The 18363-nt window shown below is 36.8% G+C and overlaps 6 protein-coding genes across 8 annotated transcripts; 2 read left to right on the top strand and 4 right to left on the bottom strand.

Annotated features, from left to right (window-relative positions):
• Positions 1–17: 17 nt before the first annotated feature.
• LOC100117506 (mitochondrial mRNA pseudouridine synthase Trub2) lies at positions 18–1540 on the top strand. The gene is made up of 4 exons (XM_001601675.6): positions 18–408; positions 484–892; positions 972–1108; positions 1184–1540. The coding sequence occupies exons 1-4, from the start codon at positions 282–284 to the stop codon at positions 1447–1449; spliced, it is 939 nt and encodes a 312-aa protein (XP_001601725.1). The 5' UTR covers positions 18–281; the 3' UTR covers positions 1450–1540.
• Positions 1512–7609, bottom strand: LOC100117545 (ribonuclease 3). Its single transcript, XM_031922910.2, has 11 exons — positions 7435–7609; positions 6100–7249; positions 5827–6018; positions 5393–5750; positions 4886–5303; positions 4474–4793; positions 3758–4389; positions 3471–3680; positions 3069–3391; positions 2828–2973; positions 1512–2731 (listed from the first exon to the last, which is right to left on the bottom strand). The coding sequence occupies exons 2-11, from the start codon at positions 7228–7230 to the stop codon at positions 2076–2078; spliced, it is 4386 nt and encodes a 1461-aa protein (XP_031778770.1). The 5' UTR covers positions 7231–7249; positions 7435–7609; the 3' UTR covers positions 1512–2075.
• An 893-nt stretch (positions 7610–8502) lies between these two features.
• LOC100116378 (membrane magnesium transporter 1) lies at positions 8503–16288 on the top strand. 2 transcript variants are annotated; one of them, XM_001601287.5, is made up of 3 exons: positions 8503–8774; positions 8936–8988; positions 15825–16288. In XM_001601287.5, exons 1-3 carry the CDS (start codon positions 8693–8695, stop codon positions 16041–16043), a joined length of 354 nt encoding a protein of 117 aa, XP_001601337.1. In that variant the 5' UTR covers positions 8503–8692; the 3' UTR covers positions 16044–16288. The 2 variants fall into 2 exon arrangements, with proteins under 2 accessions (XP_001601337.1, XP_003424851.1); XM_003424803.4 differs by having other exon boundaries at positions 8532–8831.
• Positions 9383–11245, bottom strand: LOC107981859. 2 transcript variants are annotated; one of them, XM_031922919.1, is made up of 4 exons: positions 10927–11245; positions 10615–10830; positions 10058–10541; positions 9383–9967 (listed from the first exon to the last, which is right to left on the bottom strand). In XM_031922919.1, the coding sequence occupies exons 2-4, from the start codon at positions 10810–10812 to the stop codon at positions 9417–9419; spliced, it is 1233 nt and encodes a 410-aa protein (XP_031778779.1). In that variant the 5' UTR covers positions 10813–10830; positions 10927–11245; the 3' UTR covers positions 9383–9416. The 2 variants fall into 2 exon arrangements, with proteins under 2 accessions (XP_031778779.1, XP_016844128.1); XM_016988639.2 differs by having other exon boundaries at positions 10615–11244.
• Positions 11522–15601, bottom strand: LOC100677856. The gene is made up of 4 exons (XM_031922911.1): positions 14548–15601; positions 14359–14467; positions 14053–14281; positions 11522–13939 (listed from the first exon to the last, which is right to left on the bottom strand). The coding sequence occupies exons 1-4, from the start codon at positions 14910–14912 to the stop codon at positions 11637–11639; spliced, it is 3006 nt and encodes a 1001-aa protein (XP_031778771.1). The 5' UTR covers positions 14913–15601; the 3' UTR covers positions 11522–11636.
• Positions 16289–18298, bottom strand: LOC100116414 (proteasome subunit alpha type-7-1). The gene is made up of 5 exons (XM_001601375.6): positions 17620–18298; positions 17203–17443; positions 16984–17117; positions 16731–16913; positions 16289–16656 (listed from the first exon to the last, which is right to left on the bottom strand). Exons 1-5 carry the CDS (start codon positions 17716–17718, stop codon positions 16567–16569), a joined length of 747 nt encoding a protein of 248 aa, XP_001601425.1. The 5' UTR covers positions 17719–18298; the 3' UTR covers positions 16289–16566.
• Between the last annotated feature and the right edge of the window lie 65 nt (positions 18299–18363).

The raw sequence follows: 18363 nt of genomic DNA, 5'->3' as shown, positions 1-18363 counted from the left end.
ATGCGTCTAAAATGTTCATATCCATCGATCCATCTCCATGTATGATCCAGCATGTGTAAATTGTGAACTCAGGCTAGCTGAGCTCAAGGCACCCACGCGACGGTCAATCGTTTTTTCAAAGTTGATTTTTTTAGTTCGACAGCGTTGGATCAGCTGTTTTTTTTACCACTCTGAACAATGTCATTGACACTAATCAAAATCCCATAAATATAAGTTATTGCCAACAATTGTTATAGGTTATTTGGGTTTACATAAATTATAAATTTATATTAAAGAAAATTATGAACAAGTGGACTAAAGATGCAAGCTTAGCTTGGAATCTGTTAAATGGAGTATTTATCTTGTACAAGCCACCAGGAATTCATTATCTCAACGTTAGAAAAACTATCATTCAAAATTTATGTAGAGGTAATGATCAAGAAAATATTATCATAACTAATTAATTAATATTATTTATATTTATTTATTTTACATCAACTTCAGATTTAAACCAAATGGAGGTACGACCTCCAAATAAATATATATCCATTGAGGGGCCAACAACCAAAGAAATGGATGTGATAGTGAGGGACAGTTATGCTGATGATCCCTTAGTCGTTGGACCTAGATATGTTGTTGAAGATTTTAAGCTTTTTTCCGCAAACTTCGTATCTCAAGAGAGCTCAGGAGTTATGGTTTGTGGCGTTAATCATGGCACAAGATTAATTCATAAATTAAAGGATGCAAAGTTAACGAAGTTCTACAAATTAAAAGGCATATTTGGTCAGGCAAGGCATAATGATTTTGCAACAGGAAGAATTGTCGAAAAGTCAACTTGGAAGAAAATAAAAAGATTCAACATTGATAATATGTGTGCATCAATGCAAGCTTCTCATCAAAAAAAAATGTTTGAGTAAGTTTTAAAAAGAAACTAGTGACTACTTGGACTAGAATTAAAATTTTTTATTTTATACAATATAAAAATCTTTTAGGCTTTGTGGAATAGATATGCAAACCCAGGCTGCATATGAATTAGCTATAAAAGGTCCTATAAGACCAGCAGATCCCAGAGTTCCTATGGTCTATAATATCAAATGTATTGATTTTAAACCACCAGAATTCACCTTAGGTATGCATCACATTTAGACCAAAAATATCAGCTCAAGTAAACAATTTTAATAAACTATTTCTTTTCTGATTTTAGAAATTGTAGCAATCAATGAAACTGATGAACATTTGAAAGCTATAGTTGCTGAATTAGGCTACAGGCTTCATAGTACAGCATATTGCAGTCAAATACAATGCACCCAATTTGGCCTGTTTCATGTAAAAGATTCTTTATTGTCAAAACACTGGGATTTGCAAAGCATCATGAGCAACATCAGTCTTTGCCGTAAAATTCTTCAAGAAAATCCATTTATGTTAAATCAGGAGCATGCTCATCTTGTTCAAAAAACAGCTGAACAATAATCACATATGTGAAAGTGTATGAAGTGTAAATAAGAATTGTAAAATAATGTTAAATTCAACAATTTTAAATATAACTTTTTTATTAACATTATTGTAGTTGTTATTTATAAAGATCGAATTTGCATAATTCAATGCCAACTTTTTTGTCACTTTAATGCTGCATTCACGTATCACCACTAGAGATTCCTAGTAAAAATAATAGATTACGTGCATGTTAATGTCAAATTAAGAAATTCAACAATAAAAATGCCATTGCTATCTATTGTACGACAGATTACAGTACATAAAGAGCCTACTAATTAAAAACACTATATGCCAAAGCAATAATGTATACAAATATTATAGCTTTAGAAAAACAACATAGCAAAATGTCATATAATGCAGAGGATGGTTAGTCTATGTCGTACAAATAGAAGCTTTGCAATAAAATCGACTAACTTCTACGTTTTTACGAATAATAATTCAATTCGAATTTACTTGTTGTAATTTAAGTTGTTTAAACATTTTGATAATATAGCATAATTCCTCATCTAAACCTCTCAACGATTATAATCGATTCGTAGAAAATAATCGTCACCTTGTAAACTCGATCGTTTGTACTAAAAAAAATAAATCACGCGACTATTTTACTCAAGTCTTTTCATTTTTTTCTCTGAGAAAGGCAAGGGACATTTCTTATCGGTCTCAGAGACATTGTTACTACTACTGGCATCGTTGCTGCTTGCGTTTGACAAAACCGAGGACCTTCTTCTTTTTCTGTTCGCACGCTTCAACTCCTTGTCTTCACCATTTTCATCGCCTCGTGCGACTGCTACTTTCTCGGTGCAATTTGAGGTAGAATCGTCTGAACTAGAATGCCGTTCGGCGCTTTTGTTTCTAACAGATCTGCCAGGACTGTGGCAGCTGTTGCTACTACTACAGCTGGTGCTACGGGGCTTGTCTCGAAGTCGACGGTCAACGCTATCGTAGCGATCACGGGAGCGACTAGATCGCTTGACACGTTCCCGGCTTCGACTGCGCCGTTTACGGTGACTGTCGCTGTCTGAGTCGGAGGAATGTCGGTTATCTCGTTGGCGATCCTCATATTTATTATCACGACGGCGTCCCTCGTTTCGACTGTCGTGCCGACGATCCTCGTGACGGACGGAATTCCGATCCTCATTTCTGTCGTCGAATTTGGAAGACTGAATTGTTCGGAATTTGAGTCCGCCTTGAGACCAGCTCTGCATTTTCATACTCTTCGCTATCACACGCTTTTGATGATCCAGTTGAGGAAAGAGATCTGAGAAATCAACCAAAACCAGAATACTTATAGAAACAATATTCAAAAGATTAAATCCATCATAGTAGGTAAGAAAAGGTAAAATATTGTCCTTACCTTGAGACTTCTCAAGAGCTTCTTTAGCGGAATTCATCTCAGCTTCTTGAATACTATGACCAGAAGCTTTAGCCAATCTCTTTCCTTGAAAATACACAGCAACTGTGTAAACGCGCGTGTTTGTTGGGCCCTTACACTCGATAACTCTGAAAGACGATTGAATTAAATTTATTATTACAAAGTTAGCTATGAAGAGTAAAATCAGATTTCTTGAAAAATATAAAACACAGCATCCACTTACTTGTATACTGGTATGTCCGGTTCCCCACCGTCCATAGTTCGCAAAGTCAAACAGCACTGCTGTAGCTTGCTCTTTGGGTCATTCCAGTCCTGATTCATGATAAAGTCTTGCAAGCGAGGGAAGAAACACACGTTACAAAATACTTGGCAGTGGAGCAAGCCCTTGTCGACATAAAGTGCTCCTAAAAATGCTTCTAGCAAGTCGGCCCTGTCCTTCGTTTTTAGCTCAGCCTTAGGATTTCCATAAAGAGCATACTGAGTCATACCCAAGTCATCGCATACGACTGCTTGGGTTTTGTTATTAACCAAAGAACTACGTAATAGCTGTTAATGAAAACAAGTTTAATAACACGACAATGAAATCATTTTTATTGATTATAAAACAAAATCTAAATCAACGTACCGACAGATGACCTTCATGATGCTCGGGAAAAAATTTGTACAAATACTCCGATACTATTAATTGTAATACTGTGTCGCCAAGGAATTCCAGACGTTGATTAGAACCTAAAGTTAAATTTGTGTAGCCGATACTACGGTCTGTGAAAGCTCTAGCCAAGAGGCGTATATGCGAAAACTCCACTCCGATACCTTCCTCAAACTTTGTCAGTTTCTGAAAAATACGCAAAATACAATAGCGATTAAGTTATTAGATTTTCAACGTATTTATTTAATTAATGGTATATTTACCTGAAGAAGTTCAAAGCTGGGTATCCACTGTCTGTCGCCAGTCGGCTCCTGTTCCTGCAGTGGATGCTTAGGATAATTCACCCAGATATTTAACAAGTCCGACTCGTTCTTGAAAAGGGTTTCACCAAAAACAGTATCCGCAATTCTGATGCCTCCATCCAGAAACAGTGCACCCATCAAAGCCTCAAAACAATTAGCCATAGCGTGTCGTAACTCTAGATCATGACACAGGTCACTGCCATGAGCGTATAACATGTACTGTTCTAGATTCAACTTTTTAGCCAGCACAGCCAGGTGCTGATTTTGAACAATCGCGGCTCGATAAGTCGCAAGGCCTCCTTCTTCTAGATCAGGGAACATATGAAAGAGATGAATCGAGGTGAGAAACTCAACGACGGCGTCGCCCAGAAACTCAAGTCTCTCGTTGTGAGCGATGGAAGACTCTGTTTCCTTTTTTGCTCCAAAGCGAGACATAATGTTGATAAGCGTGTTGATACCGCGCTTGCGCGTGTTCATGTAGTGAATCCTTCGGTCTCCGTATTCCGGCTGACGGATTCCGCAGTTTGTCAGTGAGTTACGTGCGTGGTCCGGATTTGTACCGAAGTTCTCTCGATAACTTGGATGTGTTAGCGCTGATAGACAAGACCATAGTTTATTTAATAAAAAATGAGCCAAATAGAAGATAAATTATTCAATTGGAATTTTTTCTGGCTTACCTAGCTGTAGCAGGTATCTATTTTTAAATTTGTAATCAAGGGTTTGCTCCAGCATATCAAGTGACTTGTGGAATCGCAGGTGACAGACAAGAACGGGAATAAGCATCGCATGCTGTACAATGTCGCACATGATGCCAGTGCGATAGAAACCTTCAGATGTTACGTCCACAGTAACATCTCGCTTCATTTTACTCTGCGTACGCAACTCTTGGAGCTTGTTCTCCTTCGCCTCCAATTTGCGCTTGTCCTCGAAGGACGGCTTTGGCATGTTGGCAAGCAGGTGACGAAACTTGACATAGTCTCGCCAGGCTCTCTGGTAACTGAAAGTTCATTCCGGATTTCAACGTTGTATTCTAAATGCACGAGTATATAATTATCATCAGTTTAATTAATGAACTCATTAGCTACTCACTCGGTATTTCCTGCGTAACTTAGTTGTGGCGGCCGAATACCAAAATGTACTATCTCAGGATAGGCAATAACTCCGGGGGGTTGATCAGCTTGATTCCTATCCAGCTGATCGACCCGAACACTACATGGTTTCTTACCGGGATAAGTAACGACCATCCCCTTTACCTCATCAGCGAAATTCTGCCACTGAAACTGTGGCATCTCAACTAGCTTCGGTAACTCATCGGGGTCGATCAGTAATGTACTACATTTTATAAGGTAACTTAAAACTTCGTTCATTGAAAGGATCTCCTGACCGTTGTCAGGCAGATCGCGCACAAACCTCGGCATAAAATGAAATTGAGCACAACCTTTTTTATCTTGAGCGGCTTGTAAGTCAAAATCTACTAGTTCTAAAATTTCATTGAATAAATAATCCTCTATAAAGTAGAAACATTTTCATTTTAGTATTGTATTTTTTTAATACATAATATTTGTAATTGTTCTAGTTTAGCTTCAAAATACTTACGAAAATAATCCAATTCTTGTATCGTAAAATTTTCCGGCATTTTCTCTTCCATATAAAGAATTGTATATTCAATATTAAAACGAATTACTTTACAAGTCGGCAATTTCACTAGTGGAAAATGTGAGAACATGGAAAAACCTTCAAATATGAATTCATGCTCATCATGTTTTATAATAGTAGGAGTCTTGGTCAAAAAATTTGTTGGCGGACTAATCGTAATACGATAATGATACAATTTATCTGCATTATTAGTATGAGAATCACATTTTTCTATTGCCCCTTCACCAGCATATATTCCATGTCTGATACCAGACCTCCTTGATTTTGCACTACATCTGCACAATGGCCCATCATTCATCTAAAATAACAGATTTTGATATTAGTTACAAAGTTCTAAAATAAATTGTTTAAATTTTAAAATCATTATTTCTTACCTCTCCTGGATCATTGAACCACATTTCTGGATGAAGTCTCTGAGGATGCTGTTTCTTAGCCATTAATTCTTCCATTGTTCTGTCATCTTCATCTACTGAATCATCACTGTCCGAAGAAGAGCTACTGCAAGCCTCTGACTTATGTCTGCAAAGTCTAGCTCTATTTTTCCTGGCAGGTGCTTCATATGGAGGCTGTGATAAATCAAAATTCATATAAATTTTTTACATTTCTATAATGTTAAAAAATATGAATATAGAAATTAAAATACGTACTTGAAGTTCTCTGGCAGATGATGCTCTATCAATAAGAATTTTTTTGAAATCATCGCAGAGTTGAACCAATTTACCAGTTGCTTTCATCAACTTATTATTTTTTTCATCTCTACTGTAATATAAATCTGCAGGTGCAGTTCTTGTCCAAATTTTTCTCTCAAGTACTCCATCACTTTCTAATTCATTCAACTTTCTTTTAATATCTTCACTTGTAGCACAATAATTTTGTCTATATTTTTCCAACAACATTTCTCTTTCACTAAGACTCTTACGCTTGGCTACATTATTGGTACTGCGACTCGACTGTAGCGATGTATAAGATTCCTGAGATCTTGATCTCCTTTTACTTCTACTTCTGCTAATAGACCTTCTTCGACTTCGACACCTACTTTCTGGTCTTTCCAATCTTTCTGATCTTTCACTTCTTGCAGATGAATGGTTTGTATAAGAATTATTGCTAGCATAAGATTTTCTATCTAAACTTCTGCTTCTTCTCTTGTAAAAACGATCTCTTGAGCTTCTCCTCTCTTTGTTTCGGTCCCCATATCTGTTAGAGTAATCATCATATTTTCTCCTACTTGTAAACTTAGAAGAATGAAATTTACTATCAGGGCTTTTAGAACGTCGTAGGCCATTGCTTACAGATTCGTAAGCCTTGTCAGCTGAACTATTTTGTGACTTGGAATTGACAGCAGTGTGGGATAGCCAAGATGAAGTTTCGGCTACCCATTGGGTATTATCAGTCTTTGAATTTTGTTGGTATGGACACTTTGGATCCCAGTTATTGTAATTGTGAGTAGATGACTGTAAATGTGCATAACTAGTGGTATAATAATCTTTGTTTTCTTGAACTGATGTGTGACTTTGATATTCATAGCTGGAGTAGGTAACAGTTCCAGCAGGATATGCAGCACTGGAATTTGGTAGAGGAACTGAAAAGTATGATGGAGGAGGAACAGAGTAGTTAAAACCGTTGTAGTCAGGAGGTGGTGCATTGTATGCTGTCTGAGGAGGAAGAGCAGAGGGAGGATAACTTACTGAGGAGTTAGTATAATAGGGAAAATTTTGAGCTTGCGAAGAATCTGCTTGCCAATAATATTGATGCTCTGTGTCCAGCGGTACATTATCCATTTCGTAAGAAATGGTTACTCTGGAATGGCAGAATAACCAAATAAGTCAAAATCAGGAAATATGTTAATTACTTAATTTGGAAACAAGCAAAATTATATAGCCGAATTTCATTGTAAATTGTTTTCTAATATTTGCTTGTTGAAAAGTAGGTTATTTCGGACGTAAATATTTTGTATGCAAGTAAACAATAAATCAGCAACTTACTAATCCTATTTGATTTTCATAATATGAAGAATTAGCTACCGAAATAACCACATTATTGCACTTTCTCTTTTATTGTACGACCACTAGTGTCTGCCGTTCATCGTAACTCTGGCGACTATACCATCAGGTTCTCACAACCGCAAACCAAACCACCATTTTGCTTCTCCTGCAGAGCTGGACTCGCTGCTCGCATCAGCTGCTATACTGCTGTACTGCGAATGATACTTACTAAACTACTGTATATAGCCATATAGGTACGTACGGTGATTGGCTCGGCGCATATGATGAATGCACTTTTCCACGCGCATGCGTTCTAAAAATAAATCAAGTATCAAGTCAAGCACTATTCGCTACATTCGAGGTGTTACGCGATGAGTGGCGCCACAAAATACGTGTAAAATTAAATGGGGTGGTCGGCATCGGAACTAAAATAAGTATCATTTAACAATATAAATAACACGGAGCGTATATAGGGCTCGCGTAACACCTCGAAGCTGCAGCTGGAGAGATGGTTAGCGCTGATGTCGTTTTGACGCGTGATTCGAATCATTTCATTAATTTAACATGTGTTTTGGCAGATTATGAGGGTGCTACGAAAGCTGATGTGCAGCCAGCAGTGTGCACCCAACCAATACAATTTTGGAATAGCTATTACAAAACTTATAGTTAATAGTATGTAAAAACGAAAGAACGCGATTCGATTACCATTAATGCAATGCACAATTTAAGGCTTCGCTTAAAACAGCTAGGTAAACCGAAACGAATAATACTTTAATTACTTTCACTCTTTGATTTTTCGGACTCTTGAGAACAAAACAATATTATTAGAACTGGAATGAATAAACGCAATAGTAGGTTACGCAATTCGGGATCGAGCAAAAAAGACGAAGGCCAGCCCATATCACGTATAAATCGTCATTAGGTGACAATTTATGCTTTCTGTGGACTACAACTTTTTCTTTTACTCTCAAGGCGTGCATCAGTCTACTATTGTTTTTAAAATTCGCGCTTCGTAAGATGGTGGGCTGCACGTCGCTATATAGCTAGCTGTGACGTATGGTATAATGTAGAGGGCGCAATGTTAGCACCGTCTGTTCTGTGCGGTATCGCTGACCATGGCATATAGGCCATAGGCTGCTAGAGTCTAGAGTAAACGCATAAGCATCGTACAGATGTATAACAACTGTTTGCCCAATTGTTGAGAATTATTTATTCTAGTTATTAGGAATCTAGTTAATTTTGTAAATAATACAAAAACATGGCTGCCAAAACGGTACACAAAATTGCCACATTCCTAGGATTCGTCTCGATTTTCCACGCAGCTTACTCAGCCGTTCAACGTGAGTGATATTGAGATTTCGATGATTATTATGCGATGAGCTGTATGTTGTTCAACTGTACGTGATTGTTGATTGAAGTCAGCTACCGATGCTATTAGCGTGAATTCGGATTCTTCGAGTAGGCATAGCATAAGTCTAATTAAAATGACGTTTGTTTACAGACCGCTCCTATTTGAGGATAACAGAGCAAGAATTTACAACGTTACCAATAGATGTAAGTGATGGGTAATTTTATTTTAGGCTTTTTTTATAGGCCCTTGTTATACTTACGACAGATGATTAAAAATAGTAATCTGTCGTAAAATTTATCAAAATATGTGCATATTGCAAGTAAAAAATACAAGAAAATTTAATCTGTCCTCAAAACACGGGAATTTTAACGTTTAATATGAGAAACAAGTATAAATAAAAAAAATAGCAGACAAATCTGTCGTACGAGAGGTTAAGAGCACGTTGAAGAACGTAGAAAGTCGCCGGATAACGAAATTCGCGACGACCGTCGTTCGACGGTAGGGGGCGAGTACATCAAGTAAATTGATTGTAGAATAGGAATGTGGAATTTTGATGTTTTTGAGTTGGTAATAAAGAATCAATTGAAAAGCTTATTTTGATTAAGTGCCCATCACTTTTATTAAAAACTATTCACAATTCTGAAACTGGAATATCTGAAAATTTTGATTTGCCACAATCAAAACACTTAAATCGTATAACGGAACTATTTATATTGTATATAAAATATACACGGTTTTTTCGGTTTAACTTCTTTTCAATTATACAAAAACGTTCGAAAACATTGATACAAAATATATCATGATAAACTCTAGATATTTGAGTAATTGAAAATGAAAGTGATTCAATTGTTTTACAGGCCTTCTGCAAATTTAATGTTTGATCAATAGTTAATTCATCTGGAACAAATTTCAACAATGATGCTTTTTTGACAGCAACGATTGTAGTATCATTGAGATCAGCGTTATTATTTTTCATATCTGATCGAATGAACTTTCTATTACTGCAAAATGGTTTTGATATAAAAGAGAATCGCAAAACATTATCAGACTTTAAGTTCTTGAACGGTAAAACTGACAGATTCGGCTTGAATTTTAATATTCTGGATTCGTCATTCTTTTTGGAAGAATCCATCAACCGAAAGTTTCTGTTCCTGTCATAGACTTTGTAATCAATAAATAAACCTGAAAAATGAATAATGAAAATCAAAGTAACTATGCAGAAAAATAATGAATGAATATGTACTAAGGTATTTTAATCATGTATAATCTTACCATCAGCTAAGAATATTACAATTTCTTTGGCATTCTTAGTTGAATATTCCGAAGCGAATTTATCATAGCAAAGATCTTGCTCTGATATGTCGACGTTTTTTTGATACTTTCGTAAATATTTTCCATTTGAAATGTCAATATTTCGATACATACTTGCATCGTAATTTATACCAAACACGAACCCAATGATAAAGTCTCTGAATTCTAGCATAAGAGCACGCAAGGCATCGAAATTGTTATTGTGTATATATTCCGTATTTTTACTAATTAATCGAACTATAACGTGTCGACTAAATTTCTTATGATTAGAAGCGTCCAGCGTTAGATAATAAATTTCATTTGCTTGAATGTTAGGAAACTTAGCCAGAAGAAATTGTTTCAATAATTCTATGAAAAGAGTGAATCCTTTCTCGTCGTTGATAAAAAAAGAATCTGATCGATTATACTCGAGATCGAAGTAAATCGTAGATTTGTCTGTAATTATCTAAAACGTAATAAAATTGATGATTTTAAGTATATTGTTTTTCCAGGGGTGTAAATATTAATGATAGTAATACCTCGTAATAATGCCGGTTAGACATAATTGGATAATGATACAAAAACTTATTCAAACTGGCAATGAAGTAAACTCTTTTTCCGGTAACATTTTCTTCTCGAGCTATACACAGCATTCCAAATTTGTTACTAAATTGCCCATATTTCTCCAACATGAATTTTAATGAATAAAATTTCATGTCATACCACCAATCTGACATCGTTTACAACATTAATACCTATCAATCAATAAATGAATAGTAGGAACATATAACACTGTATAACGTATAGGTTAAGTTATTGTGTAGCACTGAAGTATACAATAAGATATTTACTATCCGCTGGGTGCGTAAATGGTAGCACTCTCACTTAGTCCTCCCATCCCATGTTGCACATTAAACCAGGATAGGAGGGGGGGGGGGGGCAATTAAACATAAAACCAGGCTTGAGCGGGGGGAAGGAATAATTAAGTTTCACATTAAACCAGGGTTGGAGGGGGGGGGGGCAATTAAACATAAAACCAGGCTTGAGCGGGGGGAAGGAATAATTAAGTTTCACATTAAACCAGGGTTGGAGGGGGGGGGGCAATTAAACATAAAACCAGGCTTGAGCGGGGGGAAGGAATAATTAAGTTGCACATTAAACCAGGGTTGGAGGGGGGGGGCAATTAAACATAAAACCAGGCTTGTGCGGGGGGAAGGAATAATTAAGTTGCACATTAAACCAGGGTTGGAGGGGGGGGGCAATTAAACATAAAACCAGGCTTGAGCGGGGGGAAGGAATAATTAAGTTTCACATTAAACCAGGGTTGGAGGGGGGGGGGAATTAAACATAAAACGAGGGTTGAACGGGGGGAAGGAATAATACAGTCGCACTAAAACCAGGGTTGGATTAGGGGGGAGGTTCAATTGGGCATAAAACAAAAATGTCATTGAAATATTCAAAACTTTATTTTGAATAAAAATTAGATAATGTGAATGAAATTGAATAATGTAAATGAAATACACTTCAAAACAAAAAGTAAAAATTAAAGAAAAGGAAAATATTATAAATTTCTACATTTGTCGCAAAAATAAGTCGAATTGTCATCGTTATCAAGAGGTGGTACCTTCAAGCATTCATAATGATACCACTTTAAACAGTGGTCGCAATTCGTTGATTTGCTTGGCTGTCTATCTTTCCTCTGACTCTCATCTAGATCTCTTTTGCAAAGAAAACAAATCCACTTAACTTTTTCAATATTAGCTGTAATTGCATTTTGCAACAGATTAAATGCTTCGTTTGTCATGTAAGATTGGAGAATCGTAATATCGATTTCTTCATTGTATAACCAACACGGTACATTTTTTAACTTTAAGGTATCAACATCAATTTTGACAACTGAAATATCGATTTTTTTTAAAATAGCCGGTGATACAATCCACTGAAAGATTATGATCGCTTTCTCTTTGTCTGATAATTCCAGATAACTTTTACAATTAACTTGCTTCGATTTTTTGCTAGGCAAACCAATGGCAGTGAGGGCCTTCTTTTTCGGTCTACCTCGCTTTCGTTCATTTTTACTTATGATAATATCGGATACATTAGCGATAGTACGATTGTCAACATTGGCATTACTAATGTTTTCAATACATTTGAGAGGAGAAACAAAATAATTACTTTTAGAATTCGCTTTCACTTCACTAGTAGAACTGGTAACAGCCTCATCAACATTATGTACATTAGTTTTACTAACTGACTTAGAGTTATCAACAGTAGAAACCTTACTAGCTATATCCGCAGATTTTATAACATACTCGTCACGTTGTTCTGAACACTCTTCAGGAACAATGACTGTAGTTTTTGAATTAACACAATTGCAACTGTCGTTTGGTAATTCAGAGATCTTATCTATAACATTACAATTCCTTAAACTAGAACGACTATTAATACTATCAGTAATTTGCATACTATTTGGACTAACATTTACTGATGTTTGCATTGCATTATCTGTAGTATTACTAGTGACATCACCAATACTTTCACCAGTTTTTACAGCATCCGCAGGTACACGATTTTCAATACAGAGATCAAGACCGACTTTATCATCGGTGTCTTTTGAATTATTAGAGCCACTTGGCTTTTCTTTGGTAATTTTCGAACTCCCAGAGTCCTTGAGCTTAAGCGATGTACATTTGCGTGAAACATCCTTATTTGTAACTACTACTGACTTAACGATGGGAAGTTCAATGCTTTGAAACAATCGATAATGAGATAAGAAATATTTTTTCGTCCACCTTTCATTCACTAAATCCTCATCGTAAAGACTTACATTCAACATTGTTCTGCATTTAAATATATGTTTACACGGTAAACCCATTGATATGAAACTTTTACATGAACAAGATTTTGAAGTGACAGTGTGTTTAAGAACATCAAAAGCATTATATACTAGTAAAATGCTATTTGATGTCATAGTACAATGTTTTACATAACAGACATTAGAATTCTGTTTTTCTATGAAGTCAAATGCATATTTCGTAACAAGCGAATAATATTTTTGCAGATCAGAGCTTAATATATAAGCAGGAACCTTTGTAAAATTTTGTAAAGCTTTTACATTCCGTTCATTCTCAAAAACGTACACAAAAAATTGCAAAAATTCTAAGAGAAAATCGGCTAAAAAATTGTGCTTTCGACAAAAAAGTTTAATCTTGTTATTTATAGACTCAGTTCTATTATTGGTATCGTTCAAAAAGTTAGAATTGATCATGAAACAGCGAACCCACTGCTCTCTTATACAATGCCAATTGTCATCAAAATAAGTTATAACTTTAGTTTTTTTAGTTTGCAATAATTGTTCATAGTATTGAAGATACACTTTTTCATCGGAAGCATACATCATTTTCTGCAAAATAGATAAGATGTTGTCTCTTTCGGTTTTACTTATTTCCATACTTTCACATACAATTTTATCTTTAAAAATTTTGGCAGTGTGATACGCGCAAATTAACATTAAAACGGGGAAAACTTCTGAACACACTTTTCTAATAGAACCGTCCTTATCAGTCATGCAAGACTTCATTTTTCCAATCACACTTTCATGCTTCTTTTTAAAAACATCAAAAAACCATTTAAGATTTTCTTCTGATTCCGTCTTCAATATGCCAACAGCAACGATTTCAGTCGCTCCATTGCCATCAACAACATTAATCAGAATAACGGGAAAATTCAAATTAATTAGGCTGTAAGTTGTATCCGTCATGATAAACTCTGGCCAAGCTTCAAAAACGGCATTCATATTAGGTGTGGCAAAGTACAGAACTTGAAATTCATTGTGCTGGTTGACATGAAATTCATAATCAGCGTCTGAAAAATACGTTTCAATTTGAATTAATAACATAATTATTGTATGCATTGAAACATGCGATATGGAAATAAAAAACAGAAACAAAATTATTATTATAACATTAGGGACTCACGAAACTGCGTTAAAACATCGGTAACAGCAGAAACAGAATTTCCCAGACGGTCTTCAGACATTTCAGCACGAACGTTGTGAATGTCTCTTAAAGTTACTTTGGTGCCTTCCTCGTTCAACTTAGTAACTAATTTCAATTTGTTTCCATCAACTTTCAAAGTCTCTTTAACCAATTTTTTTTGTTCAGCATTCAATTTACGAGATTGCGGTAAAAGTTTACAAGTTGCAGCCTACGAAATACAATGTTGTTCATAATGAATCATAAAAAAAAAATTCAACTGACAGTAAAAACAAGTTAATTACTCACATTTGCTTGTGGATGTTTGTCATGCGGGACGATTTCTGAAACACAGTAACAGCTCCCATCTTCAGACAATTTCAATTTTATTTGACCATTACATCCAAGGGAAGAAGTGCTACAACAATATCAATAAAATAATTTACAATTAAGAACGTATAGATTTTATTAACATTTTTATTTCATAAATCAACTTACTATGTTTTTCGCTTCTTTTCGGATAGTGGTAATGGGACCGACTCCTTCGCGTAGATGCATTCCAAACGAATATGCCGAAACTTGATGAGTGGATTCCTCGATGTGCGACTTTCATTTTTAAGGTCAAACTTGCTTTTACCGTCGCGTCGTCGATAACATTGATTCGTCGATTTTTCCAACTGTTTTTTGAACAGATCTACTTTCGTCTCAGAAAAAAATAATTTCCTCCTTATTTTTTGATCTGACCATTTTTCTTGAGACTGAGAAGTCTGACTCTGACTTCCCTTCTCTCTTTCTTTGTAACTTTTCTTGGAATCGGCAGTAAATTCCCTCAGACTGTCGTCCAAATCGCTATCGTCAGACATTATGTACGTACGATGATTGAAATTACACTGCGCCTAAACAATGCAGAACGAGTAACACGTTCACCACCGCCTTCAAGGGGAAATCGGCTATATTTGTCGTCGACAGAACAAACATACACTAGTCTCGACAAGTTGCTGACGCGAACGCTCGCCTCTGGGAAAACAATGCAAACTCATATACGCGAACTCTTGCCGGATACTCGTACAAAACACTGTTGCCTCGACTTGATAATCTGTAGTTATTTCTTTATAGAAAAAAATGCAGACTCGTCTACGCGAGCTGTTGATGCAATCTGACATGTGCTTTTCGATCTGCCACTCGCACTTACTTCTATCTTATCGAGTCAGTTTAATTAATGTCTTCAAATCATTGACAGTAACAACAATGACAGTAAAACGTCCACTTAATAACCATCAATTCAATACACAATGCAGTGATACTGATTCAGTAGTATGCGACACTAACCACGTTCGGACAGCAACTGATACGGTAGTGGGTATCTTCAACGTGCTCGCACCGCGCTCAGACCAGAGAGGCGCAGAGCTTTTCTCGGAATAGGTAAAAAGCAAACTGAAATATACGACGAAAACGGCGCGGGGTACGCAAACTGTTGCCAACTTAAAACTGCTTCATGACGTCGCATATTGTGCTACTCAAAGAAATAGAAACGCGGAACGGGACAGATTCAATCAACCATAGTTCATATAACATACATAGAAAATAGCATTCATACAATGATCTGTCGTAACTATAACAGCTCCGTTTTTTATAAATATATACAAAGACTGATAATATATGTACTGCGTATCGCGAATATTGTTGATATAATGACAAATGTAAATGAGAGTCATGAAGAGAGGTAAAGTTTTATAGTAGCACGCAGACTTTTAATCAATAACCTTGTTTTACAGATAATCATACAAGGCATCGCCAGTCTCTTTGCTGTTATGTACGGGGTAATGCACATAGCTGGTGACTTCAAAGAAATAAGAGCTGTTGTGGATCTAGAAAACAAGTCATGGGAAACACTGCGCAATCTACCTTCATTTCAAATATTTAACCATCGAGGCAGGTCCTTATCGCCGGAATATTTGGTGGCAGAAACTGACAGGAGAGACAAAAAGCGTTAATGTCACATCTTTTTTCAAAACAAATTCTTCGATACTGTGCACCAGATGAACTTTAGCCAATTGTTATTGAATAGGTAATTTAATAAATTCTGATGATTAATTAAGTGAGATAGGATTGCACTTTATCACTTTTTTGCATTGGAGAAGTGCAATACCAAGATATGCATTGTTACGTGTGAATTCTGGAGTATGTCTGTAAAGTCACTTTATTACAAAGCCATGAAATAAATTTTTATCTCATTGAATATGTGTGTGTCAACGATTTTTATTTGTTACTCCAAGGTGAAAAGAGGACATTTTTTATTTATAAAATGTAAGTTGAGGCATTTTTGTTTATTTTGTAATAGAAAAAATTACTTTCACGCTTGCATCAGTAACGGCAGGCATGTTCACACATTTCACAATGATGCAAAGTAAAAGTATTAAGTCTCACAGTTGTAAACACCTTCACTCATCCCTCATATAATAGCTTTAGTGAAAATTAAAAATCTATGATTATACCGCGCGATTAACAAAAATCTGATCACTTTTTCTGTTTCTTCTTTTCTGCTTCAGCCTCCTTTTCCTTTTCAATTTCATTAACATAGTCTCCAATTGTGTCAGAATCGAGCATCTAAAGGAAATTGCAAAAGCATCAGTAGAGGCAAGAATCGCATAATTAGTTAAGCCATTAATTTTTGTACTTACTTGCATGGGTTGTCCCCTGCGCATGACTGCGATTTCCAAATTTTTTTGTCCTGACTGGACAACTTCAAGAAGTGCTCTAATTGCCAATTTGATTGTGCCCTTGTCGGTAGAGACTTCTTCAGGAGTGTAATATTTCTCCAAAAATTCTTTGACTGTTTTGGCATTGCGACCAGTAGCGTTGGCCTGAAATTCAATGGTAATTAGTATTTTATTCACAAGCAGGAATTATCCGAATGATGAAACACATACGAACCTTCCACTCGTAGTAAATACCAGATGGTTCTGTCTGATACAAGTGTGGTACACCGTCATAATCAAAGCCAGCTAAGAGACAAGAAATTCCAAAAGGTCTTCTTCCGTTACTTTGCGTATACTTTTGTTTCAAACCTGTAAATTAGATGAGAGAATAATTGGACGATATTGACAGGGCCTACTCCTTTCTGAATCAACGAGTGAATCTAGAGCTACTCACTTGCCATAAACCTCGTAATGTACTCTAAAGTAACGGGATCTTCCACCGTCAGTTTGTGACTTTGACATTCAATTTGTGCTCTGTTGATCAATACTCTTGCATCGGCTGTGAGGCCAGCGAATGCCATAACGACATGATCGTCCAGCAGGCATATTTTGCGCACAGTGCGTTCTTCCTGGAGCTTAGCTACGGACTTCTTCTCAACGCCGAGAACTACAACGTCCGATCCACGAACGCCCACCTTCGATGAACAGATGAAGAAATAAGTAATAGATGTGAAAAATTCGGCTGACGAGGTAAGAGGGGAAGGCAGGAAGCTCGAGCAGCAACAGAGCAGAAAAAGGCGAGACAGCACTTTGTGTACATGTAGCTGTTTCGAAGCAGAGCGAGAGGTTAGGAGGAGTAATCAAGGCTTACCGCTGTAGATCCCTTCCTCACGGCTTCCTGGGCATACTCGACCTGGAGCAGATGGCCGTCCGGAGAGAATACCGTGATAGCTCGGTCGTAGCGCGCCATCGTCAACAAAAGACTCTACCTTCAAGCTATCGTGTTAAACTGAAAATGACTTGGCCGTTTTTCCGGTGAACATCCGCGCACATCCAGAAATTCGCATTCGGAGTCCGGGGAGAGACGAGATGAGCCTCATCAGGCTAGCCAACCCGCGAGCATCGCGAGGGCTGATGATAAGGCAGAAATTGGCTCTGGTATATATAAGTCGAATACTTATTTTTTACGATTGTCTCTGCTTTTCCCAATTTCTCAGCGTTAAGTTTGTAGCCGTGAGCGAGCCATTTTTGAATATCTGCGAGAATAGCGAGCGATGGATAAACAGCGCATGTCATTTGAAAAAAATTTACTGTGCGCTGTTAGAGCGGCAAAACTCGTCGTGCCCGCGATTTGATTTTCCACACAGTCTGGCACAGCGCACGCGAGTCTAGCTAAATCGAGGCTTTTCATTGTGCGTGTCCCCCGTCGAAAAAAGAGCGGAGGTAAGTATGCCGTGGCCGTGCGGTGTCCGGTGTGTGTGTGTGTTTTCCAGCCGTGAAACACCGCGCGGCTCTCTATACTCGTATATACATATTACATACCCCACTTTCGACTGACGTGGAATGTGGAGGGGACTGCCGTCTGCCGTTCGCGCAACGCGAGCTCCAGCTTCGC

The sequence above is a fragment of the Nasonia vitripennis genome, chromosome 2 (genome assembly GCF_009193385.2).
Source record: "Nasonia vitripennis strain AsymCx chromosome 2, Nvit_psr_1.1, whole genome shotgun sequence".
Taxonomy (NCBI): domain Eukaryota; kingdom Metazoa; phylum Arthropoda; class Insecta; order Hymenoptera; family Pteromalidae; genus Nasonia; species Nasonia vitripennis.
Note: the sequence above shows the minus strand (reverse complement) of the source record. Positions and strands in the feature narration are given on the sequence as shown.